Raw genomic sequence first — 27025 nt, 5'->3', positions numbered from 1 at the left:
CTACCTTAGATGCTGCTGGTGCTATTGGTGTTTCATAGTTTCTAGGGTCGGAAGGAACCTGAGCAGATCATCTAGTCTGACCCCCTGCCATGGCAGGAAAGAGTACTGAGGTCAAATGACTCCAGCAAGGTGTTCATCTAACCTCCTCTTAAAAACCCCCAGGGTAGGAGCCAGCACCACTTCTCTTGGAAGTCGGTTCCAGACTCTAGCCGCCCTGACCGTGAAGTAGCGCCTTCTGATATCTAACCTAAACCTACCCTCTGCCAGCTTGTGACCATTATTCCTGGTCACTCCGGGCAGTGCTTAGGGGAACAGTGACTCCCCCAATGCCTGCTGGTCCCCCCTTGACTAGTTTATAACAGGCCACAAGATCCCCACTCAGCCTTCTCTTTTGGAGGCTGAACAGGTTCAGGTCCCGTAGCCTCTCCTCATAGGGCCTGCCCTGTTGTCCCCTGATCATGCGAGTGGCCCTCTTCTGGACCCTCTCCATGTTGTCCACATCCCTCTTGAAGTGTGGCGCCCAGAACTGGACGCAGTACTCCAGCTGTGGCCTGACCAGTGCTGCATAGAGGGGGAGGATTACCTCTTTGGACCTGCTCGAGATGCATCTGTGGATGCATGACAAGGTACGGTTGGCCTTCCTAACTTCCTCCCCACACTGCCGGCCCATGTTCATCTTGGAGTCAATGATGACTCCAAGATCCTTTTCCACCTCTGTGCTGACAAGAGGGGAGTTCCCTAACCTGTAGGTATGGTGCCGGTTGTTCCTCCCCAGGTGCATCACCTTGCACTTGTTTGTGTTGAATCCCATCCTATTCTCATCCGCCCACCCTTGTAACCTGTCTAGGTCTGACTGCAGCCTGCTGCTTCCTTCTAGTGTGCCCATGTCCCCCCACATCTTAGCATCATCAGCAAATTTGAACAGGGTGCTTTTTACCCCCTCATCCAAATCACTGATGAAGATGTTGAACAGTGCGGGCCCAAGGACCAAGCCCTGTGGAACCCCACTGCCCACGTCCTTCCAGGTTGAGAAGGACCCATCCACTACCACCCTCTGGGTGCGGCCCTCCAGCCAGTTGGCGACCCATTTGACTGTCTGGGTGTCTACACCACAGCCCCCCAGTTTCTTAATGAGAATGGGGTGAGAGACAGTGTCAAACGCCTTCCGGAAGTCCAGGAAGACTATGTCCACTGCTACCCCTGCATCTAATGATCTGGTGATCTGATTGTAAAAGGCCACCAGGTTGGTCTGACAGGATCTGCCACTGATGAACCCATATTGGCTGCCCCTAAGCATGCAGACCCCTGCTGGCCCCCCCGGATGTGTGCCAGCATAATTTTCTCGAACAGCTTGCCTAGGATCAAGGTAAGACTAACTGGCCTATAGTTTCCCGGGTCCTCCTTCCTCCCTTTTTTGAAGATGGGAACCACGTTGGCCCTCTTCCAGTCCTCCGGCACCGCTCCTGAGCACCGTGAGTGCTCGTAAAGCCGTGCCAGGGGTCTTGCAATGACTTTGGCCAATTCCTTTAGACCTCTAGGGTGGAGATCATCCGGACCGGCTGACTTGAATATGTCCAGCCCCTCCAGAAGCTCCCTAACTAAATGCTCGCTAACCCTTGGCCCAGGTGTGCCTCCCCCAGGGCCCGAGGGGGGCCCAGCAGGGAGGTGGCTGTTCTGGTCCCTACTTAGGAAGATGGAGGGAAAGAAATCGTTAAACATGTTAGCTTTGCTGTGTGGTGTGACGACCAAATTTCCCAACGTGTCCTGCAAGGGCCCCACGTTACCCAGGACCTTCTTTTTACCCCCTATGTATCTAAAAAAGGACTTTTTATTGTCCTTAATCTGGGAAGCTAGTCCCAGTTCCATCTCTGCCTTGGCCTTCCTAACTACCCCCCTACATCCCCGAGCAACTACAGAATAGTCCTCCCTGGTGATGACCCCTTCTTTCCATTGGGTGTAAGCCTCCTTTTTAGCAAGGAGACATTCCCGGATGCTTTTGGTGAGCCATGGAGGTTTGTGTGCTCTCCTGCTCCCTTTGATCCTCGTTGGGATTACCTTCCTTTGGGCTTGGAGGATCGTCTCCTTAAGGAGCGACCACTCTCCTTGGACACCTGGCTCCCCGCCCCTCCCAGGACCTCAGCGCTTCTCCAACTATCCTCCTTAGCTTGCTGAAGTTTGCCCTCCTAAAATCTAGGGCCGCTGCCTTACTGCATGCCTTTGCCACCTTGCGCTGGATGGTGAATTCCAGCAGGCAATGATCACTGTCGCCCAGGTGGTCAAGCAGCCGCAGCCCCCTCACCAGGTCATCACCCGTGGCCGGCACTAGGTCCAACAAGGCGTCTCCCCTGGTGGGGCTGCTCACTTCCTGGGTTAGATGGAGGTCCTGCACTCTGTCTAAGAACCTACGTGAGCGGTCAGACCTGGCTGACTGCTCTTCCCAGCAGAAGTCCAGGAAGTTCAGGTCCCCCATGACTACCACATCCTTAGCCTTTACTACCTCTGTGAGCTGACCCAAGAATTCCTGGTCAAGCTCTTCTCCCTGGTTGGGAGGTCTGTAGTTGACTTCCACCGTTAAGTCTCTTTCCCCTTGACTGCCTTGTACTCTAACCCAAAGCACTTCAGGGTGTCCCTCCCCTGACTCCTTGCTAATTGACGAGGATGTGTATTCCTCCTTAATACAGAGTGCCAGGCCCCCACCTCTCTTTCCTAGCCTGTCCCTCCTGTACAGCCTATAGCCCTTGACATTGACCGCCCAATCATGCGTTGAGTCCCACCACGTTTCCGTGATCCCCACTATGTCCGAGTCACCTACATTATTTTCACCTGCTGTCATTTACAGTGGTGGACTAAGCTGAGGCTCTAGGGGAGGAGGAGTCCTCACTGGGGCACACTGCTGTTTTACAGAAGCCCCAGCACCAGAAACAGCGCACCTGAATACACACACAGTGTCACCCACCCATTTCACAAGTTTTGCCTGTCAACAGCCAGAGGCGCAGGGCCCCAGAACCCAGAGTCCCCTTGCACCCATCTCATTGAGAACTGGCAGGCTTCGTGGCTGCAGGAGGACCTAGTAGCCAGGCCTTCAGTGGTTTCCGCCACCTCTGCCCCAAGGTGGACACAGTTGCACAAGCACCCATGTCACGAGTTTTGCTTGTTGGCAGCTTGAGGTGCAGTTTCCCAGAACCCCCTTCACTTATCGCCTTGAAACTTGGCAGGCTTCACTACCTCAGCAGGGGCTAGCAAGCCTGCAGTTTTGACCCCCCTGTGTCTTAACACGTACACATGGCACAAGTTTTGCTCTCAAGAATTCGTGGTGCAGTTTCTCGGAACCCCTTGCACCTATCTACTTGAAACTTGGCAGGCTGCATGCCCTCAGGAAGGGCTGCCATTCCTGCAAGTTTCATCAAAATCAGGCCAAAAATGACAAAGTTATAGCCTGTTTTGACCTTCCCCATTATATCCTATGGGCGAAATGTCGAAACAAGCCTGAAACATGAAACTGTTTCGACGGAACAATATGGAATAGCTGTTTCAACTCAAAACAGAAGTCAAAATGGAATGCTGTTCCACTGAAATGGAATGCTTCCGTTTCACACAGCCCTATTTCCAGTACTACCAGGTGTACCAGCATAGTCCAGCCAGCCTCCTACATCTAGCCATGGACACTGTCTGCTATTTCAGAGAAAACCAAAAAACACCTGTCAAGTGAAAAAATTCTTTCTACCCCAAGCAGGCAACATCACAGTGACTAAGAAGTTGGGAGAGAGAGGGCTGAATTTGACCTGGGAGCTCAAAGGGGCAGACAGTGCCTTGTGATGACAGACTGGAGCCTGGCTATGACAGAGAGAACAATATAAATAGACATGGCATATAGTAATGGCTCTGGGACAATGTTGTTCTCCTTGTACTTCCCTGATCAGCAGCCCAAAACAGGTATCACAGGTATCCTCCTGCAAGAATATTCTATGATGATTTTGAGGAGTTTGAAAATGGAGTTGATTACTCAAAAGAAAATAATCATGAGACGTCAAGAGAAGAATTGTGGGATTTTAAGAGTTTGACCTCTGATTGTGAAATGTAGAAATTTTTCTACATGTTTCACCATATGCCATGGGGAGAAAGGGGTGTGAGAAGACATTTACCATTCATATGTGGAAGCAATGATTTGTAGTGAAGAACAAGTTACAACACAGCTTTTATATCAAATCTTTTATGATGGTACATCTGACTTCAAAGTAAACCCACCTAAATAGACAAAACTTTACTCTCTTGTTCTATTTAGCAGACTAGTGATAATATTTAGAGACCTGCAATTGCCCATCAAGAATGACAGGGGGGAGGGGGACAGGGGGGAGGGAGAAGAGCAACAGAGGTCTGTGTTCGGCAACTCCCCCCCCCACTTCGGGCTGGGGCCATGGCTGCTCCCTGCCTCCCCCTGGCTGCTTTGGGCCAAGGCTAGGGCTGCTCCTTGTTTCCCCCCACCGCTGCGGGCTGAGGCCTGGGTGTCAGCCTGGGCCATTTCCCTCCTCCCCTTTGGGCCGAGGCTGTTTCCCCCCTCCATTTTGGGCCTGGGCTGGGGCCGTTCCCTGCCTCCCCCCATCACTTTGGGCCATGGCCGGGGCCTGGGCCAGTGACCACGGTGGCAGAAGCAGACCCAGGAGACAGACCTGAGGGGGCAAGGCCAGCAGCACTGGCCTTGTCCCCCTCAGCTCCATCCCCTCTGGTCCCTCAGTCCCCACTGTCATGATAGTGCTCCTCTGTCTAGCTCTTTCTGTGTAAAGCACTCTGATTGGTTGCCAAGACAGCCAATCAGAGTGCGAATAAAGCATTATGGACAGACTAAGGCTTTTATAATATTAAAATAATCCATATTCTGTTTTCATTTGCACCTTTCAAGTCTATTGACTGGCAAAACACACACAAAAGAGAATTTTCTAGATTCTAACAAACTGAGCCCTCAGCTAACAATTCCCAGCTCCAACCATTCCTCTGCTTTCTATTTTCAATAGTAGTTGAATTTATACACCAGCTGGCCCCTCTGTCCACTCTCCAATTCCACTCATGTCTTTTTCATCAAGTTTTTAAAGAGTTAGTTTTTCCTAATGTTTCCTAATAGATGTAAGAAGAATATTGTTTTCCTTATTCTTTAGAGTAGTTATAATTTTGATTTAGAATGCAATACTAGAGACCAATTCTGAGTTTAGGGCTCCAAACTTTTTTCATGCTCTCTCTCTTTGTTAAATTTAGGATTCAGAGATGTCTTCAATAGTGTGTATGAGGTTATATATGTTAACATGAATCAAAACCTATGGAGAAAAATACATTTTACGTACACAGCTGCATCTTAAATCATAAATTCACTTAGTTTTAGATTTTTAACCAGATACTTTAAAACAAAACTTATTTTAATGATACATTTTCAAGAAGGAATGATGTAAACTGATTTAAAATGCAACACTCCAGTAGGACCGGTACCATTAAGTTCCATTAAATTAATCAGTGTTTATTTATTTAACAGTTATACTTCTTCTATCAGCGATTCATACACATTTGCAATAGGCAATTTGTGTAATATGAGTGCTGTATGAGTGAAATAATCTTCATTATTTCTTTAGCCATTATACAATTTATCTTGCAAATGTTCAGGGAATATCAATTTTTCTGGGATATTGCCACTGAAATTTTCATATTGCTAGACACAATGCATATTAAAATCTTTAACAAAAAGCAGCATCAAGTCTTTTAAATCATCATTCTGGTTGTCTACTTTTTATTGCCAAAGGAATTAGTCTATAAAACAGATTAACAATTTACAAATCTTTCACGCTTTAAATGAAAACTGATTTTGATTTGAAATAAATTACAAACAAAACTGAAATCTAAAACAGGCCCAATAAATAAGAAATAGCTTTCATTTATGAGTAAAGGTATCAGGATTTGATGGTTTTTACTAAAACAGGTTTTTACATTATCATTAAATATATTCTAAAAATAATGAACTTTGTTTAAGAAAATTGTAAAGGTTATTGAATGACATTACTGTATTTATTTCTCTTATCACTTACAAAATCTGAATACTTAAAAGCAAAATAGACCCAGATACACTATATTTACTTGAATCTAAGATGACCCCCCCCAATAATTAGATTTTATATATGGAAAATGTATACATTTGTTACGATTTCCCAGGTATAGAATTACAGGAGAATTGCCTTGAATTTGATTTCCTCTACTGCTACAGCAAGGAAAATAAATTGGGAGATGGGGGGGAGGCAGCCCCTTTGCTCTCTGTCCCCTCATTTTCTTCCCTCTGCAGCCCCTTCCTCTCTCTGTCTGACCCTGCTCAGGCTCTGTTCCTCCCTGACCCTGTAGAAATGAAGAGCAAGTATTAAAACACTGGGCATATCTCCATGTGCAATTAGTACATTTGAATAAGCTGCATAAATCCTCCACCACTGCCTCCTGCCTGTCCTCCTCTGCAATCTCATGCTCCTGCTTCCCCCTCTGCTCCCTCCTTCTCCCTCCCCAGCAGGCTCTGCTTCCCCCTTCCCATAGGCAATGAGTAGGGTGGGCACAGGGGGGCAAGTGCCCCTCCCTGAGATTGGTCCCTGCTGAAGCCACCACCTGTGGGTGCCTATGGGTGCCACCTGTGGACAGTCACCACTTACCGCCGCTACTGTCACGCTCCCGCTGCCAACACCGCCACCGCCTGGTTGCCATGCCCCCCAGCCACCAGAGGCACACGTCGCTCATACCCCTTCCCCGCCCTCAGGCTCTGCTGCTCTGCTCCCCCTGCCTACCCTTGCTCCACACCAACAAGCTCCATCCTCATTCTAGCTTGGGACACTGAGCACGCCCCCAGCCTAGCTCTGTAGTAGTGGTGTGCAGTCTGCACAGCTGCTAGGGGACTGAGCTGGAGAAACGGTGCTACAGTGGGATTCATAGACGCTAGGGTCAGAAGGGACCTCAACAGATCATCAAGTCCAACCCCCTGCCTAGGTAGGAAACAGTGCTGGGGTCAGATGGCCCCAGCCAGATGCCTATCCAGCCTAGCTAAAAACATCCCCTAAAAACAGGGGATGTGGGACATGTTTTGGGAGTGTACATAAGCAAAAGGAGCGTGGGAAAAGGATTGCTACTTTCTGAGTGTCACCAAAATAAACCTTTGTTAGTATAGGAGATGGTACTATATGGACTCATACCAAAGGGACTAGAGGAAACATTATTAAGGACTTTATTAACATGTTTTAAAACTAGTTTATGGAAAGTAAGAAACCTGGGAGTTTTTAGGCATTGGCTGAAGCTGGGGCCATATGAACTGAAATACTATATCCATCAAGATAATGAAATGATTGGAGAAGAAGAAGCAGGGAAGAAATGGAGTAAAAAAGACTGGACACACTTGTTTCACTGAACCAACAGAGAGGACTGGTAGGAGGGCAAAGAGTTTCAGGTAGTTACTGAGGTAATGGTTTTTCACAGGGTTCTGTATGGAGAAAAGGAGATTTGTAAGAGGTTTTTTGTGGGAAGTTGTTGTATGTTGTTTAAGGTTTACTTTATGGAGTTGTATGTTTTCAATATGTAGTTGTTTTTGTGACATGAAGTCTTAGAAAACAAGGGTGCTCAATACATGGCAATGTAAGTGTAGAGTGATAAATGTGTTTTTTAAATAAAATTTGTAGCTGAACACCTTTTATTTATTTATTTATCAGCATGTTTGGGTCATGTGTTTTATAGGCATGCTCTCTGTTGGTTGTATTCAGTCAGCTTCATAGTTGGTTTCAACTACTAAGCACACATTGCTTCTGGCAATAGTTTAATGATAGGCAATATATTTAATTATGTCTTCTTGTTTGTGACTATAAGTGGAAGGGCTTTCCTATGCTAATTGAGAAAAACCCTCGTCTTATATTCAAATAAATATGGTAATACATTTTATATGTAATACATTACATCTTAATAATTTTCTGTTAAATAAATGCATTACTTTTATGAAGTATAAAGAAATGCCTGTTTCAGAACAGTAAAACAATCTTCTGACCTGCAATTTTAAATAACTGTTTTAATGCGTTATATTGATTTTTGTATAATTTTAACAGTGTTAAATGGAAAATCTCAGTCATATTTATAGACAGAATATTTTACAATTTACTTAGAATTACTATATGTTGAGAATAATTATGTGCATTATACTGTCGATTTATAGATTATGGAAGATCATCAGCTTGCCTGGTAGCCCATAATAAAACCAGCCTGGAAAAGGACAGGATTTGGAGCCATGGAGTGATGAACGATTATGCTGAGGTAGAGTAGGGAGGGTCTTATCACTCATGAACATGCCTCAGTTGATCCACTGCAATTGTTTCATTAGTATTTTCCCATCCCTCAGAAAGTGAAGCTAAACTGCAGTGATTTAACCCTGTTTAACTTGGAGGTAAAGTGCTGTGATTTCATTTCCAGGATAGAAGCAGACAAATCAGTGATAACAAATAAGCAGTAAATTGCTTCCTTCTCCTATTAAAATAACATAGTTCATCTATTCACATGCAAAATTGCCCCCTTGGTTTTCTTACTTCTCCAAGAAGACAGCAGACAACAATAGCTCTATTAGCTTTACAGCATAAAATTAGCTTTACAGCATCTGGAGGAACATTTGTTCACCAGAGTGCCCCAAGGGATGACGAGGTCAAACGGTCATAAACTATTACAAGACCGTTTCAGGCTGGACATAAGGAAGACTTTCTTTACTGTCCGAGCCCCCAAGGTCTGGAACAGCCTACCATCAGAGGTGGTTCAAGCACCTACATTGAACACCTTCAAGAGCAAATTGGATGCTTCTCTTGCTGGGATCCTATGACCCCAACTGACTTCCTCCCCTTTGGGTAGGGGGCTGGACTCGATGATCTTCTGAGGTCCCTTCCAGCCCTAATGTCTATGAAATCCATAATACAGCAACAGCATCGCTACACCATACAGTGTGGCATCAAATAAGGATAAGGACAGTGGCCCTGCTTTGCGCCACAAGCAGGAAGAAACACTATGGGACACTAGTGGAAGAGACTAAAGAGATGCTTTATGTCCCTCTGTGCTCCTTTGTACCAATGAACAGGATAGACTGCAGCATAGTTATAAACATATTACACAGTATATTTGAACTTGTTCAATATATAGGGCCAGATCCCACCACTTCTAAGTAATTTATTTATATGGTATTGTTTATGTGAATAACTTCTTCCCTTGTATTGGATTCATAATCTCACCCATGTTTCCATTTCTTTTTTTAGAAATATTTTTTGTTGTATTAATATTTTGAGACTTCTGGTGGAAGAATGGTATTTTGTATCAAAGAAAAGACTGCTCAGTTGTGAGGAAAAGCGCATTTTTACTACTCAGCAGGCACATCTATGCATGCAATTAATGCACATACATGAACTCCGGAGCTTGCTGCTCTGGAGTTTATTGCTTCTGGGTGCACTGTTGAAATGTGCACTTGGAACCACAGCACGTTGAGTCAGGTCGGAGCAGCCCCGGCTGGTAGTGGGCTGGGGGGTGGAAAATCAGCCTGCCAACTCAGGGCTGCTCCCCTTTGCTTAGCATGCTGTGGAGGGGCTAGCTGGGGAAAAAGAGTGCTTCAACATTGTGCTAGCCAGTGGGCAGCCCCTGCACTGAAGTGCCCCCTTGTCTCAGCCAGCCACGGCAGCATCTACATGTAAAAAAACTCCACAGCAGGATAGTACTTGTATTTACAAGTACTAGTCTGCTGCAGAGTTAATTAACTTACTCCAGCCTAATGAGAGTGCATGTGTAGAAGCATGATGTTTACTATGCAGCTAATTAGTCTACTGTGCAGTACATGTAGATATGCCCAGTGGGTGCATCTACACTGCAATTAACATAGAGCAATAAATTCTGGTGCAATTCACACCAACAGCTCCCAGGCACAGTGCATGCATGTGCACCCAGAACTGCAGCAGTTAGAGCCAAAGTACAGCAGCCCCAGACTGGCAGTGGAGAGGCTGACTAGGGCACAAGGGTGCTACAGTGTAAGACTAGTGCAGCCCTCACACAAGCACTCTCATGCCCCAGTCAGCCTCAGTCACTGTTGACACGTGTGCTGAGACAGCATTAATTACTCCGCTTGAGCATAGTACTTGTCCTAGACAGTACTGTCTTACTGCAGTTAATTAATTTACTGATCCCTAAATATGGGAGCACAAGTGGACCAAGACACTTTACTGAAGAGTTAATTAGTCAGCTCCACAGTAAAGCACACCAGGATGAACAAGGAGTTAATTATGTGAGCAATGTCTGATTATGCCCTTAACAATTAATTTCCTTGCTTTTAAGAGCACAGGTTTTGTAAATAACTTGCTAAGCAACAAAAACATATATTTAAATATCAACTAATGGTTTTTTAAAAAAAAGAAGTTTAAAAAAAAAGCCCTCACCACTTTCCCTTTATTTGGGGAAGTAAATAAAAATCCTTATTTTTACTAAATTAAAATTCACCAAAATACATGAAGAAATGAAAGCAACAAAAATATTATAAACAAGTAAATGATAAATAAAATGCATAAAATTAAAATAATAAATATTTAAATAAAAAATGGTGAGAACAATCCCTAGTTTATTAGATGAAACTTTTATTAATCTGGTTCACAGTGGGCATGTTCATTAATGCACTTTTGCTAATCCACATTAAGTTTAGTATCTCCATTGTGAAGTACTAGAAAAAGGTGCATTAGCCTATCTTAATATGCATTAGCAAAAGCACACTTCTTGCGACACTTAAATATGCATTTAAAAGGCTAATGAGCATTAAAGTGCACGTGTAGACACACCAAGTGACTGCTTCCTCTCTACAAGAACCTTTACACCACATTGCAGGTAGTCTTGCGCTCCACACTTTGGCTTATGCTACATGTTACATATATTATATAACTAACTGGTTAATTCTGCAATAAATTTAGACTGGCCACACGTGCAAAGTAATTATCACTTACAGGGGCAAATCTAGGATTTTGAAAAAGGGGGAGAGGGGTGGAGATGGTGTGGTGCATCATATAAAACACATGTTTCTCTGCGGATAAAGATAAGCAAGAAGCTTCACTAATAAGGTGGGCACTACAGCTAATCATTCACTTTGAAATTGAAGCAAAACAAACTTTTTTGGCATGTGGATTAATTGGCTATATCATATATTTATTAAACATAAACACACAACAAACATGGAAAAAAAATAATCCAAAGATGCTGCTTCATTAATCCTGAAGTCACTCAAGTTAAATGCACAACTTTCTCAGATTCAGAGAACAAAATCACACCTTCTTGAACACCAGCACAGTGCCGCTAATGCTGCATCGGACTTAACGTGCACCCGCATTAACATTTCCACACCTGAGTTAATGTTTTTAGCAAGAGTTTAAAACCCCCCAAACCAGTCCACAGGGCTGTGAAATAGGAATAACCCGACTAGGAGCAACCTCTGCTCCCGGCCATTACAAACCTGCCCTGTTTCCTTCTTCTGGGGACCAGAGGGCACCTGCCACAAAAGGCAGGCGGGCAGGTGACAAGGAGCCAATATCTGATACTGGGAAATCCCAGTATCTTAAAAAAAACCCAAACAAACATGCCACAAAGAAGTGAGACAGCCAGAGCCGGACCAGGCAGCGCCCCGGAGGCCCCCAGCACCCAGGGAAGGCTGCTGGGGCTAGCCCAGGCTGTCCTACCCCACCCGGGGCAACTTGCCAGGGGGCTCACGGCTCCATGCGGTCACGGGCGCTGCGGGGCCCTGTCAGAAGCCGGCCCGCGTCGCCGCTGCTCACCGGGCATCCATGCTCCGCACCGGACGCTTCCCGCCGCGCTCCCGGCTCTGTCTCCCCCAACCGTTACCGGGGCAACGCGAACCTGCCGCGGGAGCGTCGGCGGGACGGGACGGGGGCGGGGCCTCGGCGCTGGGGGCGGGGCGCGGGAGGGGCAGCGGGGAGGACCGGAGTGGGGGTTGTGGCAGCGCTGGGGTAAAAGGTCACAGGCTCTGAGGGGACCAGGTCTGGGGCTTCTTGTCCCCCAGCTGGGGGCTGGCTGGAGACTGGGCAATAAAGGGGCAAGTGTGCTGTGTAGGAAATACGCCAGCTCGGACTCTGGCTGGGGCTGGCTGGTGGAGGCTGAAGCAGGCCCTGGGTGGCTGAAGAGCAGTCCTTCCAGGGAAGCGGCATGCCCGGGTGCGAGGGGTCATGGAAAGGACTGTGTGAGACCAGGGCAACACCTTGAAAACAAAGTCAAAACTTTGTGTCCCAATAAAGGAGGCTTAATTTGTACCATTTTGGTACCTTGGTGCAGCTTGAAATCTGAACAGAGCCGGTGTGTAGGAGTGGTACCGTTTCTGTGTGGCAGGAGGTTACAGCCACGACTCCGGCCCACAGCTAAGATGAGCGGTACTATCTGGGCCCAGCCTGAAGTGAATTTTGTCTCGTTGAGCCCGGTGTAATTCACCCAGGGGAAGAACGTTTCCTTTTTCTTTGAGCACAATGAGCGGAAGTGGAGACACAAAGCTGGATGTGGAAGTGCTGTTAGATAGTATAATAGGCAGAACGCAGGCTACAATGTAATTACCATTTTTCTTCTGAACAGGTAACTGCGCTGGTGCAAAATTACCTGAAACGGTTTTCCTATTGCCATGCAAATAACTTATGGTACTTAGATGGTACTTATTTTCATGGGCTTTGATTTAATATAGTATGCATTTTTATGTAAAGGAAAAGCACTTTCTGAACTCCATATATTTTCATTCTTAAAACATAGGTTTATTTGCACTTGAATATCTGAATATCTTACATTTTTTTTTGTTAATTGTAAGGGATTTTCTGATTTTCTTGATTTCTACTGATTGTGCATAGGCAGGTAGTCCTAAGTTCACTAATGTTCTCCTCTCTAACCATGTTTTTCATGGAAAAAAAAATATATATTAAAAAAAAGCACTTGCAATTATTCCTTTTGAGATTCTGTGACCAGTTGGTTACAATGATTAAAATTAAAATTTGGGGGTCGGACTAGATGATCTACTCAGGTCCCTTCCGACCCTAGAAACTATGATCAGACTAGTCTGATTTCCCAAAACAAGTACCACCTCTCCTGAGAGAGCACTCCTTTTTAAACCTGCCAGAGCTTTTTTGATCTCCTGTAATCTTGGGCCTTTTCCTGTCCTGGTATTACTTCTTAAAATCTTTAGCAGTCTGCTAAGTGCAGGAAAAACCTGACTGGGCAGCCAGGGCAACTCAAGGAACCTAAGGGCTCAAGCCAAAGGTAGGGGAAAGCAGAGCTAGTCTACTTTAATTTCTCCCCTATGTATTTAAGCACTACTCATTTCACCCCCTTCCCTGCCAGCAGCGCACAGCTGGCCACTGGTTGAGTGGCTGAGTGCAGCTGTGCACACCTGCCTAGGTGCCTAGTTGTCACACTAGCCAGAGGTGCCAGCCACCCAATAAGCCAGGTGGGACAGTGAGTGAGGCCAGCTTGGGGATACTAAGGAGGTAGCAGCTGGGAGATGGGCAGGCAAGCAGGTAGCAGGACCTCATTATTTAATTAATCTTCCTTATGCTTATCTGGTGGCTGCAAGAAAACCCTGCCTGTGGGCAGCTGCTGGGTCTCAGGGAACCAGAGGCCTCAAGCCAAGTGGGGAAGAAGCCAGTGGGGGCATCACCAACTGGTCACAGAATCTCAGAAGGAATAATTGCAAGTGCTTGAGTTCATCTGTACCTCCTGGGTCATCCTGGTTTAAACTCAAAGTACTCTAACCCTAAAACTGGGACAGAGTGGGAGGGTACTGGTACATTCAGAGAAATCAGAAAACAACAAAGCATCTATGTGTGCTTTTCAGTGCACTAAATAACTCCACCATAAGGTAGTACTTATGCCAGGCAGTACCATGCTCTCCCTGAGCTCATGGAAGTGAGGAACATACTTGGCTCTGGCTGGCTGAGCTCTGGTTTTTAGTGGTGTGCACTGCCCCTGCATGCACCACTCTGCTTTTCTTTGGCACAGGATTTTTTGGACCCCTGGATATCCAGGGGTCACCCCCCCACACACACATGCTGCTCCCTTGCAGTGCAGAGAACAGCTGAACATGCAGTATGTGGTGCTGCAGATGTGTTTGAAGTTGTTTCCCACAATTCTGCATCCTTAATCCTATCCCTAAAGAAGTTCTATTTGCTTTTCCCTTTAGGTGTGTTTTTGAATAAGAATTTTAAATGATAGACATTAAAAACTATATAATTACCTGAGCTTTGCCTCAGAGGTATCTACATTTCAGTGGCTGAGTGAATTGATTTTTCTCTATACTGTTTATAAAATGTTTGGGGATACTTTGGTATGAAAGCTGCTGCATAAATGTAAGATGATGTTAGAGTTTCACTTTTACCAGAAAATACCTACAGCTGGGCATATATTAAGGCAATATTTTCAGGTTTCCCTATCCCCAGTAATTTGAACGGGGAACACAATGGAAAAATATATGGACTAAAAAATAGTTTTTCCTCACATGGTCATAGCGTTACAAAAATTTGATCCATACCCCAGGGCCATTATATGCTTCTAATGATTTTTGTGTCCAGTCTTGATTTTAATGACCAAAGTTGTGGGACTGTCCTTGAGAGATTTTTTTTGACAAATATATATATTTTTAAGTGAGATCTATTTTTTGTGTTTTTCTTGCAGCACTTTCCTTCGCTCAGTTCCATCTTGTTAGTCTTAGGAGAATTCCCTGGTTCATCTCTAATAAATTCCTTTCTCAGTGTTCAGAGTCTAGAAATATCAGTAGCTGTTTCTGGAAAGAGGGCACCCTATATAGGCTGGAGTCTAAATAGGAATGCACTTTATTAATTTTTTTATAGAGAAAGAGGATGTTTTTGTAAATTTCGGGAGATCTGGGCTCAGTCCTGAGCTCTGACAGGCTTCATATGTAATCTTGGGAAAATAGTTAATTATATTTCAGCTAGTAGAAACTGGCATAAAACCTTATTTAGTAGAATAGAAGATTATAAGACAATGCCACCTCAATAAATAGATTCTATAGATGGAAAATATATAAATTTATTATAATTTTTTAGTTATAGAATCTAATTATTGGAAGTTTGCCTTGGATTTGTCCCCCTCTGACTGCAACAGCAGGGAAAATAAATCTGGAGGGTGAAGGGAAAAAAAATCTGGAGGGTGAGGTACTCCCTTTTCTCTCTTATTCTCCCCAACTTTTCCCCCTAGCAGCCCCTTTCCTCTCTCTTTACTGTCAGACCATGTTCTCCCTGAGCTCGTGGAAGTGAGGAACAAACTTGGAAACAATATCCTTCATTTTAAACATGACTGTGATAATTTGTATATAGTAACCATGCAGGTACTTCATCTAGAATTGTTGCATGTTGAGTGCATCTACATGAAGTGTTTACTGTTGAGTAGACTAATTGGCTCTGCAGTAAACCTCTTGGCTTCTAAATGTGTGGCCCTATTATGCTGCAGGAAATTAATAACTTCTGCAGCAGGGTAGTACTTGTAAATACAAGTACTGTCGTTCTGCAGTTTTTTGTCACAGCACTGAATGTGCAGATGCTGCCCGGCTGGCTGGGGCACAAGGGTGCTTCAATGCAGGGGCTGCCTGCCAGCTTGTCCCACACTGGAGCACCCTTGTGCCCCAGCCAGCCCCTTTGCAGCATGTTGAGCTGGGTCAGAGTAGCTCCTGGCTGGCAGGATGATCCACTGGGGCTCCTCTGACCTGGCTCAATGTGCTATGGTCCTAGGCACATGTGTAAACACAGCACCCTGGAGCAATAAACTCCAGTGTGATAAGCACCAGAATTTATTGCTGTGTACTAATAGCATGTGTAGACGTGCCCGATCCCTTTCATTTGAAACTGCTGCAAGTTACAGCACAGGTACTCCATAAAGCCACTTTTAAGCAGCACTTTGGCATTTGTATTATATTACATATAAGTAATGATGAGGTTTTTTTTAAATTGATTTATTTACAAAAAAAATCCAAACTCCATCTAGCTGTTTCTTCCTTTCCTCTCCTCTTCCCCTTTTAAGACAGAGTGGTCTGTCAAACATTTGTTAAAGCTAGGCTTATGAGGGGTTAAAATGTACCCCTGGAGAACCAGGAACAGAGAAGGAAGGAAGAAGCAAATAAAATCTGGGAGAAAGAGAAATGGGTCCTGATGTTTGTGGACAGAACCTAAAGAAAGAAAGAACCAAAAAAAAGTTGTACGGGAGACTGGATTATAAAAAGGCCCTATTCATCTTCTTTTGGGGCTCCAGATGCGACAGAGTGAAGAGGAAAACCTAATATAAGACAAAATGGATAGGGGACTGAGGAATGTTGGACATTCTGCTTTTCCTCTGGGCCAAATACACAAGCCAAATCTTCAAGCTGGCAAGCAGGGCAGGGGCTAAAACAGCCTCCTTTGTGAACTATTTTGTAGGTCACATACTATGACATTGAAGGCTATGCATACCTCTGCACATGAATTTAGCTACCTGGGAGCTGCCGTGGTTATATGGAACCCTGGAGCAGTTCTGCAGTAGGTACAAACTACAGAAAGAAGGCGCGATGACCCTAATGAACCACCACAATATCCAGGAGTGGGTAAGGAAATGGAATGTGATGTCAACCATGGGTCTACTCCCAGCTGCCAGGCCATGTAGGAAAGGATCTTCCATGAGGACCTGCAGAAAGAGTGCAGACATGAACTGGCAAGTAGGGCACCATGGACTCCAGGTATGGACACAAGTTTACACAGAGGAGCAGAGAAACCAACCATATTGCCCCAGGGAAATCTGCCTTTGGAGAGACAATCAACCACCTCCTTTTGAGGTGATACTGTCCTTTTGCCAAAGGGGCCTGGAGGAAAGTGTTTATATTTCTCAAGATGGTGACAGCTAGACCCCCCTTGGTTGGGGTACAGACCACCCAACCAAGGGGAAGAGCTACACCGGGAATTCTTAAGTCAGCTCACAGAGGTAGTTAGGTCAAAGGACGTGGTCATCATTGGCGACCTAAACTTTCCAGACATCTGCTGGGAAGAGCAGTCAGCCAGGCCTGACCGCTCACGTAGGTTCCTAGCCGAGATACAGGACCTCCATCTAACCCAGGAGGTGCACAGCCCCACCAGGTGAGACACCTTGTTGGATCTGGTCCTGACCATGGGTGACAACCTGGTGAGGGATCTGCGGGTGCTCAACCACCTGGGTGATAGCGATCATTGCCTGCTGGAATTCACCATCCAGCACAAGGTGGCAAAGGCCTGCAGCAAGGCAGCAGCCCTAGATTTCAGGACAGCGGACTTCAATGAGCTAAGGAGGATATTTGGGGAAGCACTGAGGTCCCAGAGGGGAGGGGAGCCAGGTGTCCAAGAAGAGTGGTCGCTCCTTAAGGAGACAATCCTCCAAGCCCAAAGGGAGGTAATCCCAACACGGATCAAAAGGGGCAAGAGGGCGCAAAAGCCCCCATGGCTCACCAAAAGCATCCAGGAATGTCTCCTAGCTGAAAAGAAGGCGTATACCCAATGGAAGGGAGGGGCCATCACCAGGGAGTACTACACCTCTCTTCCTCGGGACGGTAGAGAGGCAGTCAGGAAGGCCAAGGTGGAGATGGAACTGGGACTAGCTACCCAGATCAAGGACAACAAGAAGTCCTTTTTTAAATACATAGGGGGTAAAAAGAAGGTAACGGGTAACGTGAGGCCTCTGCAGGACATGCAAAGAAATCTGGTCGTTGCACCAGTCGCAAAGCTAACCTATTTAAAAATTTCTTTGCCTCCATTATTCTGAGCAGGGACCAGGTCATCCCTCCCACTGGGACCCCCGTAGGCCCCAGGGGAGTTGCACTGAGGCCTAGGGTCAGAGAGGACCTAGTCAGGGAACTTCTGGAGGGACTGGACGTATTTAAATCAGCAGGTCCGGACGATCTCCACCCCAGAGTGCTGAGGGAATTAGCTGAGGTCATTGCAGGACCCCTGGCATGGCTTTATGAGCATTTGTGGTGCTCTGGCGTTGTGCCAGAGGACTGGAAAAGGGCTAATGTGGTTCCCATTTTCAAAAAAGGGAGGAAAGAGGAACCAGGAAATTATAGGCCAGTTAGTTTTACCTCGGTCCTGGGTAAGCTTTTTGAGAGAATTATCCTGGCACATGTCCGTGAGGGGCCAGCAGGGAAGATTATGCTTGGGGGCAACCAACATGGGTTCATTAGAGGCAGGTCCTGTCAGACCAACCTGGTTGCCTTCTATGACCAGGTCACAAAATCCTTGGACACAGGTATTGTGGTGGACGTAGTCTTTCTGGACTTCAGGAAGGCCTTCTACACTGTTTCTCACCCCATTCTCATTAAAAAACTAGAAGACTGTGGTGTCAATACCTACACAGTCAGATGGGTCACTAACTGGCTGGAGGGCCGCACCCAGAGGGTGGTAGTGGATGGGTCCTTCTCAACCTGGAAGGATGTGGGGTCCCCCAGGGCTCGGTCCTCAGGCCCGCACTGTTCAACATCTTCATCAGTGATTTGGATGAGGGGGTAAAAAGCACCCTGTTCAAATTTGCTGATGACACTAAGATGTGGGGGGATGTGGGCACACTAGAAGGAAGCATCAAGCTACAATCAGACCTAGACAGGTTACAAGGGTGGGCGGACGAGAATAGGATGGGTTTCAACACAGACAAGTGTAAGGTGATGCACCTGGGGAGGAACAACCGGCACCATACCTACAGGTTAGGGAACTCCCCTCTTGTCAGCACGGAGGCGGAAAGGGATCTGGGGGTCATCATTGACTCCAAGATGAACATGGGCCGGCAGTGTGGAGAGGCAGCTAGGAAGGCCAACCGCACCTTGGCATGTATCCACAGATGCATCTCGAGCAGGTCCAAAGAGGTGATCCTCCCTCTCTATGCAGCACTGGTCAGGCTGCAGCTGGAGTACTGCATCCAGTTCTGGGCGCCGCACTTCAAGAGGGATGTCGACAGCATGGAGAGGGTCCAGAGGAGGCCACTCGTATGATCCGGGGACAACAGGGCAGGCCCTATGAGGAGAGGCTATGGGACCTGAACCTGTTCAGCCTCCAAAAGAGAAGGCTGAGGGGGGATCTTGTGGCCTGTTATAAACTAGTCAAGGGGGGATCAGCAGGCATTGGGGGAGTCACTGTTCCCCCAAGCACCGGCAGGAGTGACCAGGAATAATGGTCACAAGCTGGCAGAGGGTAGATTTAGGTTAGATATCAGGAGGCGCTACTTCACAGTCAGGGCGGCTAGGGTCTGGAACCAACTTCCAAGAGAAGTGGTGCTGGCTCCTACCCTGGGGGTGTTTAAGAGGAGGTTAGATGAACATCTTGCTGGGGTCATTTGACCCCAGTACTCTTTCCTGCCATGGCAGGGGGTCGGACTAGATGATCTGCTCAGGTCCCTTCCGACCCTAGAAACTATGAAACTATGAAAAGATGTTCACCAGATGGTTACTGCATATTTATTTAGTACTTGTATAAGCAAGTACTAAATAAATGCACAGTGGCATCTCATGTAGATGCACCCACAGGGTAGCAATGGTGGTAATTTTAGCTTCTGTAAATGTGAGGGCTATGTTGAGTCAGGAGAGGTGGGCAGGCATAAGGACATTCTTGGGGGCTGTGACAGCATACATTACCTGTTTTCAAGAATGTGGGATATCTGGGGAGAAGGACTACTTAGCATATCAGAAGTGATGGGCCCTGTGCCCTTTGTGATGTTCTGGGAACAATGAAAACAGGGCACTGGGGTGCTCCAGTGTGGGGCTAGCCAGCAGGCAGCCCCCACACTGAAGCACCCTCATGTCCCAGCCAGCTTCATCAGTGTCTACACATATGCTGCTGTGAAGTAAAAGAATCAGCAGTATAGTACTTGTTTTTATAGGTACTACCCTGCTGTGGAGTTAATTAGTTTACTCCTGCCTAATAGCCCTCCACATGTAGATGCAAGATGTTTACTGTGGAGTTAATTAGTCTACTCCATAGTAAACATCTCTTATAGATGCATCCCTTATTGAATCTTATGAGATTTCTTTTGGTGTAATCCTCCAATTTCTCTAGGTCTCTCTGAATCCTAGTTCGACCCTCTGGCATACATACTACGCTCTACCCCCACTCAATGTCATCAGCAAACTTGCTGAGGGTGCACTCCATTCCATCTTCCAAGTCACTGATGAAGGTATTGAACAAATCAGCCCCAGGGCTGACCCTTGGGGCATTCCACTTTACTGGCTGCCAACTAGACATTTATAGATTCATAGCAGTAGGGTCAGAAGGGACCTAAGTAGATCATCAAGTCCGACCCCCTGCCCTGGGCAGGAGAGAATACTGGGCTCATATGACCCCAGCTAGGTAACTGTCAAGCCTCCTCTTAAAGACCCCCAGGGTAGGAGCCAGCACCACTTCCCTTGGAAGTTGGTTCCAGGTCCTAGCTGCCCTGACTGTGAAATAGTGTCTTCTAATGTCCAGCCTGAACCTCCTCTCAAACAACTTATGGCCATTATTCCTTGTTACTCTGGGAGGTGCACAGTTGAACAGGGTCTCTCCCATTCCTTGCTGGTCCCCCTTGGTAAGTTTGTAGATGGCCACCAAGTCTCCTTTCAGGCTTCTCTTGTGAAGGTTGAACAGGCTTAGGCCCCGTAGTAGGGTCTGCCCTGCTGTCCCCGGAACATGTGAGTGGCCCTCCTCTGGACCCTCTCCATGTTGTCCACATCCCTTCTAAAGTGCGGTGCCCAGAACTGGATGCAGTACTCTAACTGTGGCCTGACCAGTGTCGCATAGAGGGGGAGGATCGCTTCCTTGGACCTGCTCGTGATGCATCTGTGGATGCATGACAAGGTATGTCCTCACATTGGTGGCCTACGTTCATTTTGGAATTGATAAAGATTCCAAGATCTCTTTGTGTCACTGTGTTTTTGAGAAGGGAGTTCCCCAGCCTATAGGTATGCTGCTGGTTCTTACTGCCCAAGTGCAGCACCATCTACTTGTCAGTACTGAATCCCATCCTATTCTCATTTGCCCACCACATAACCTATCCAGGTCCAGCTGTATCCTGTCCCTCCCTTCTAGTGTGCCCATCTTGCCCCAGATCTTGGTGTCATCAGCGAATTTGAACAGAGTACTTTTCAACCCCTTGTCCAAGTTGCTAATAAAGAGATTAAACAGTGTAGGCCTAAGGACTGAGCCCTGGGGGACCCCACTGCCCACATCCCTCCAGGTAGAATATGACCAGTCCACCACCACTCTCTGGGTGTGGTCCCTCAGCCAATTTGCGACCCATCTGATTGTGTAGGCATCAATGCCTACACATTGAGCCATTTTTTACTGCCCTCTGAGCCTGACGATCCAGCTAATTTTCTAGAACTGGCAGCTAACATTGCTGTTGAATGTGGACACAGAGGTGGGACATTATTGTAAGATGGCCAGACCTGTAAGGTCCTGGAAAGGCAGATTGTGTCCACCCTTCAGGTACTGAAGGATGACTGGCAGTTTTTTGGGGACAGAAATATGAGCAGAAACATCTTAAATTTAGACTTTGGGAAGGCCTATGATAGAATAGCTCACGTCTTTTTGTTTTACTGTACTAGACTGCATGGGGGTTCCACTGATCTTTGCAGAGTGGATCAGACCATTGTACAGATATGTCCAGAGCAGGATACGCTCAATGGGAATCTTTTAACCCCAGTCAGGTCAGGTCAGGAGGGGAAATTTATATTCCCACACCATAACAGAAATAAAATATAATATACTTTGTAGTAATTTTTTTTAAAAATGGTTTTGCTTCTTGGTCTTTTGACTAAGATCAAGTGTACCGGGGGACATTTGAACTGCTCAGCTTCAGAGCCTAGATCTTGCACATAGGATGCTAGTCTGGGTATGGGGAACTTCCAAACTCCTAGGCCTGTGGGCCTGGGACTTGCATGTAGGATACTGGCCCAGCTGAAAATATATGGCTCATGGATACTTGTAGACAACTGGATATGGAATTCAATTGGCTATTAGAAATAATAAATAAAAGGTGGTGTACTTTACTTTCTGGCTCTTCAGGGAAATGTACTGGTGATATATAAATACTTTCCGTGGTTTCAGGCAGGGACCTGTTACCCACTTGTTTCTACAGAGCTGACATTTTGGGAGTGCAAGTGGCTCAGATGGAAGCCCAGGAGAGCATAACAGAGCAGGATCCCGCTGTGGAAGCGAACAGCAGCAAAGCTTACCTGGTGGTGGTAAGCAGCAGCAGTGCCAGCAAGGAGCACCAGCAGCAGCAGTGGAGCAGTGTCTCCCAGCGGCAGTGAGGAGCAACAGAATAAATTTGGTTACACCAGTCTAATAGGGGTGCATGTGTAGATGCCAAGATGTTTACTGCACAGCTAATTAGTCAAATGTGCAGTAAATGTCTCATGTAGATGCATCTTGTTAATACTTGGTTGTGGTGGGCTACTGACTATTAAGATAAAAAAAAATCCCCAACTTTAGGATTAAAAAAAGTAACCCAGGTTCCCATTTTTCTCTGATTAAAATGAAAAACCACTATATATATAAAATCATGGACAATTGTGGATTTGGGGTTACTTTTTTAATCCAAAAATTGGGGATTTTTTTTTTTTATCAGAGAAAACCAGGATACCTGCTAAGAAGGGTTTCCCAGGTTTGTCTCTTGTTCCATTTCCCTTCTGCATTCAATAAATTCTGTTATGGTTTAATATTGCTTGTGAGTGGGGAAGTCTGTTCACACTTCAACACCCTGGCAGAATTTATTTTCCCAGGCTCAGGCCAAGATAATATAAAGCCCCTAAATTGAATGTGGTTCATCCCATGCCTGGCAAAAGGGTTACAGAGCATCAGCAAACAATGCACAGAATGTTCTTTTATGATGTATAAAGCTATTACTATGTGTGATACTTCTGAAAATCCTTTGCTCCCAATGAAATGCTGGAGGGAAGACTATAAAACAATTGCTCACAAAGCAAATAATGCAATTTGTTGGAATTTGGATTGTTCAATCACTGGGTTTTTGAAAAACCAGCTGTAACAATCAGTTTTTAATATACTTTGGTACTGTATTGCTGCACAACCATTTGTACCCATCACAGTTTGACAAATAACCTTGCATCATCCCTGGGAAATAAGTTTGTTCTTGACTTACATGACTTGCTCTGTTGAGGGCACAGAGGTTAGTTGCACATTGCTATTTTATGTCTTGTATTTCTTTTTTTAAATCAAATTTCAGGATTGGAATAAACTGCCCTGAAGCACCAGTTAGTGTAGATGAAAATTTTTCCACTTAATTTTTTTTGTAGTGAAATTGCATGTATCTGCAGAGTTGACTGATAAGATAATGATGTCTTTAGGTTTCTTTTGAATTTCTTATGCAGGTGTTTTAACGTTCTGTTTTCTTGCCAATCCTTTCTGTCCTCTGTGGGTGTGTGTAGCACTGGATCTTTACAAATCACCACCTTGATCTTCCCTCCGGGTTTTCACTGCACTGTCTACTGACTTACTTGCCTGTCATGAGTTGATGATATTGTGGTAGCTAGTAAAAGTGCCCACCAAGCTAGTGAATCCTTCTGTTGCAGGTCTGTGCAAAGCCCTTTCCAGGGCTCTTCTCCCTACACCCTGGTCCATCACTCGCCTAACTGTTGGTTTTGGTATGGCTGGTCAAATACAAGTAATTCTCTTCACAGTTTCTCTCTACCAGTCCATCTCCTGACTGGGTCTATCTTGATAAGAATGTGTTCCAACCATAACTTAAACTCTCAAATAAAGGTATTAGGTTAACAGATTGGTAACCCCTTTTCTCCTTTAAATTAGTCCACCTCATGTCTTATCACCTAACTCGTCCTTCTTTCCCGGACTCTTTTCATAATCTGCAGTCTGCCTGATATTTTGTGTCAGGGGTACCTCTGACCCCGCTTTCTTGAATGACCATGTAGTTTCTTAATTGATTTAAAAGAGTTGGTATCAAAAAAGCTCATGGGTCCTGTAATCAGCCACTCTATTCATTCTAATTGGCTTGGCACCAGACACAGAGCCAGCTTTATCTTCACTTTTACTCTGATTGATCAATTTTCCTCCCTTGCTTTGACCTAGATCCCAACACTCGGAACTTATTCTTGGTCCAGTCCGTGCTAGGTGCAATTTGATCATCTATTGGGCGTTGCAATCACTCAGGGACCCCAGGGGCCCTCTATAACACAACCAAAACTCCAGCCCCTTAATCTCCTGCCTACAGGCACTAAATAGTTTCAAATACTAATTTCACACAGTTCAGACCAGATACCAGTTTTCTATTTGTTCACCAGTGTCTGTGATTTCTCTTGTTTCCCTTGTTTTCAGGTACTCTCCATACCCTACAGTGGAGGGGGCCAGCACTCCAAACCCCCACCAACTGCAAGACTGCTTGCCTACCTATCTGTGGCAGCAATCCTACACAATAGTGGTCTTGGCATTCATCCCCTGCTGTACTGGCAGGTGAGGTCCTCTGGACTCCTCCATGGTGGTCAGCCTATGCCTCCATACAGGTCCAAGGTAAGGCTGCCTGTTTTGCCCCATTCCAGGGAAGCAAAACTTGCCTGGGTGCCTTCCGTGGTCTCCCTCTCAAGGATGATCAGAACTCCTGGGGTCTGCTGGGTTTTGGCCTTCTCCCTGCAGGGGTGAGGGGCATATGTTTTAACTGCTTTGTGTCCAGCCTTGTTTTCCTCTGGAGTCAGACTTCCAAGTCAAGCTCATCTGGAGAGGTGCATGTAGCATGGCCTGAAACAGGCTCCCTGCTACAGTGCATCTACACAAGACATTGACTGTGCAGTAGTCTGATACTACTGCCAAGTTGCGTTGTGTAGTATTAGGCTACTGTGCAATAGAATCACAAAACAGGCATTTAGACAAGTACTAAATAAATGCACAGTAACTATTGCACAATAGGGTCTCATGTAGATGCAGCTTGTGACAGGGAAATGTGGCTGGCTAGTCATCTATCTATCTAGAAATATATTTTTTCAAAAAAAACAACAAAACAAGCAAAAAACCTGTGTGAGCAGCTGGGTCCTTTGCCAGCCTGGGCTGCTCTAACCAGGCTTCACATGCTGCACACAAACTCCAAGCCAATATGCTCTGGAGGTTTTTGCTCCTGGGTGTATGTTCAAATGTGTAGACACACCCAGTTTGTTCCTAGGGCTTCAGGGATATAGTAGAGTCTCTGAATAACACAGTAAGCTCATTCCAATATTTTTAATATATGTTGAAAAGTCTTGAGTGTGCCCCAACAGTGTTCTAAAAAAATGAAATTATTTAGTTCCAAGTGAGAAACATGGCACTTGGCCTTGTTGAATCTTATCTGGTTGATTGCAGACCTTTTTTCCAGTCTATCCATGTCATTCTGTGCACTCAGTCCAGGGGCAGATATGGGGAGAGCAGTTCAGTGTTGCAGTTCCAAACAAACAGGTCATGTCTATACAAGATGTTTACTGAGGAGCTGCCTAATTAGCTCTGTAGTAAATGCCTCATCATCTACATGTGTGGCCTGCTGGCTAGCTCCACACTGAAGCGCCCTTGTGCCCTAGCCAGCTGTGCTGCAGCACACTGAGCCAGGCAGGAGCAGCCCCAGGCTGTCAGGCTGACCCTCAGGGTCCCCTGCCAGCTGGGGCTGCTCTGACCTGGCTCAACATGCTACAGTCCTGGGCACATGTTCAAACAGCATGCCTGAAAGCAATAAACTCTGGTACAGTAAGCACCAGAGTTCATTGCTTCACATTAATTGCACATGTAGATGTGCCCACTTCCTGGCAGTGGCATTGGCATTTCCAGTCAGGCAGCAGTAAAGGAGTCACTTGATTTCATGGCTCATTTTAGTTTCATGGTTTTATAGATGCTAGGGTGTGGAAGGGACCTCAAAGGATCATTGAGTCTGACCCCCTGCCAGGCAGGAAAAAGTTCTGGGGTCATGTGAACCCTATGCTTGTCTAGTCTCCTCTTAAAGATCCCAAGGTAGGGGAAAGCACCACCTCCCTTGGAAGCCCATTCCAGATTCTGACGATCCTAACTGTGAAGAAGTTCTTTCTGATGTCCAGCCTAAATCTACTCTCCAATAGCTTGTGGCTGTTGTTTCTGGTTATTCCAAGGGATATTCTGGTAAACAGAGCATTTCCTGTTCCCTGCTGCCCCTCTCAATGAATTTGTGTACTGCCACAAGATCCCCCCTCAGCCTTCTCTTGTGGAGGCTGAAAAGGTCCAGGTCCCTCAGCCTTTCCTTATAAGGCCTTCCCTGCAGTCCTCTAACCATATAAGTGGCCCTCCTCTGGACCTTCACAAGGTTGTCTACATCCTTTTTGAATTGTGGTGCCCAGAACTGGATGCAGTACTCTAGCCGCAGTCTGACCAGTACCACATAGAGGGGAAGCATCATGTCCCTGGACCTATCCGTTATATTTGGTTTTGCTTCAGTATTAAACTGAGTATAGCCCTAGGCCCCTAGCATAATAGTAAAACTTCTAGTTTCTTTTTACCTGGAGATAAATATGTGTTGTGTTATATGCAATGAGGCACCACACCAATTGCACCCCCATCTTGTCAAAATCCTAGATCCACCCATGACTCAGTCCCATTGTCCAAATGATTAATGAAAGTATTACATTGAACCCAGGACAGACCCCTGGAGAACTCCAGTTGATACTGCCTCCAAATTGCTCTTCAGGAGATTCAAAATTGCCCTTAATTGAATTTTACAGAGATGTGTGCAGCATTTTGGAAGCTTCCATTTCAACCCAGTTTGATGCTGGGGTTCTGCATGATTTGCATTTCCTGAGAAATAGGTTGTCAGTATGCAATTTCATGTCTTAGTTCAGGAAATTGTTTACCTCTAAGAATTATGTTATTGCTGATTCTTCATTGCTGTTTTCCTGCATCTTTGTTTCACACCTGCCAATTTAAACTATATGTTGGTAATAGTATACAGTTTTTTCCCATTAACTATTCTGATGGAAACTCCATGTGCCACA

At 45.8% G+C, this 27025-nt stretch overlaps 1 protein-coding gene across 1 annotated transcript in view; it reads right to left on the bottom strand.

Moving 5' to 3' along the window:
* The window catches only part of DEUP1 (deuterosome assembly protein 1), a 117432-nt gene extending 105573 nt beyond the window's left edge, over positions 1–11859 (bottom strand). Inside the window, exon 1 of the mRNA XM_090030567.1 lies at positions 11826–11859. Coding sequence (XP_089886693.1) covers positions 11826–11836 — 11 coding nt within the window. The 5' untranslated portion in view covers positions 11837–11859. The remainder of the gene's footprint in view (positions 1–11825) is intronic.
* Positions 11860–27025: the final 15166 nt, after the last annotated feature.

Source organism: Crocodylus siamensis, chromosome 1, assembly GCF_052110815.1.
Source record: "Crocodylus siamensis isolate JL-2025a chromosome 1, ASM5211081v1, whole genome shotgun sequence".
NCBI classification, from domain to species: domain Eukaryota; kingdom Metazoa; phylum Chordata; order Crocodylia; family Crocodylidae; genus Crocodylus; species Crocodylus siamensis.
The sequence above is the reverse complement of the archived record's forward strand: the minus strand, read 5'-3'. Positions and strand labels throughout refer to the sequence as shown.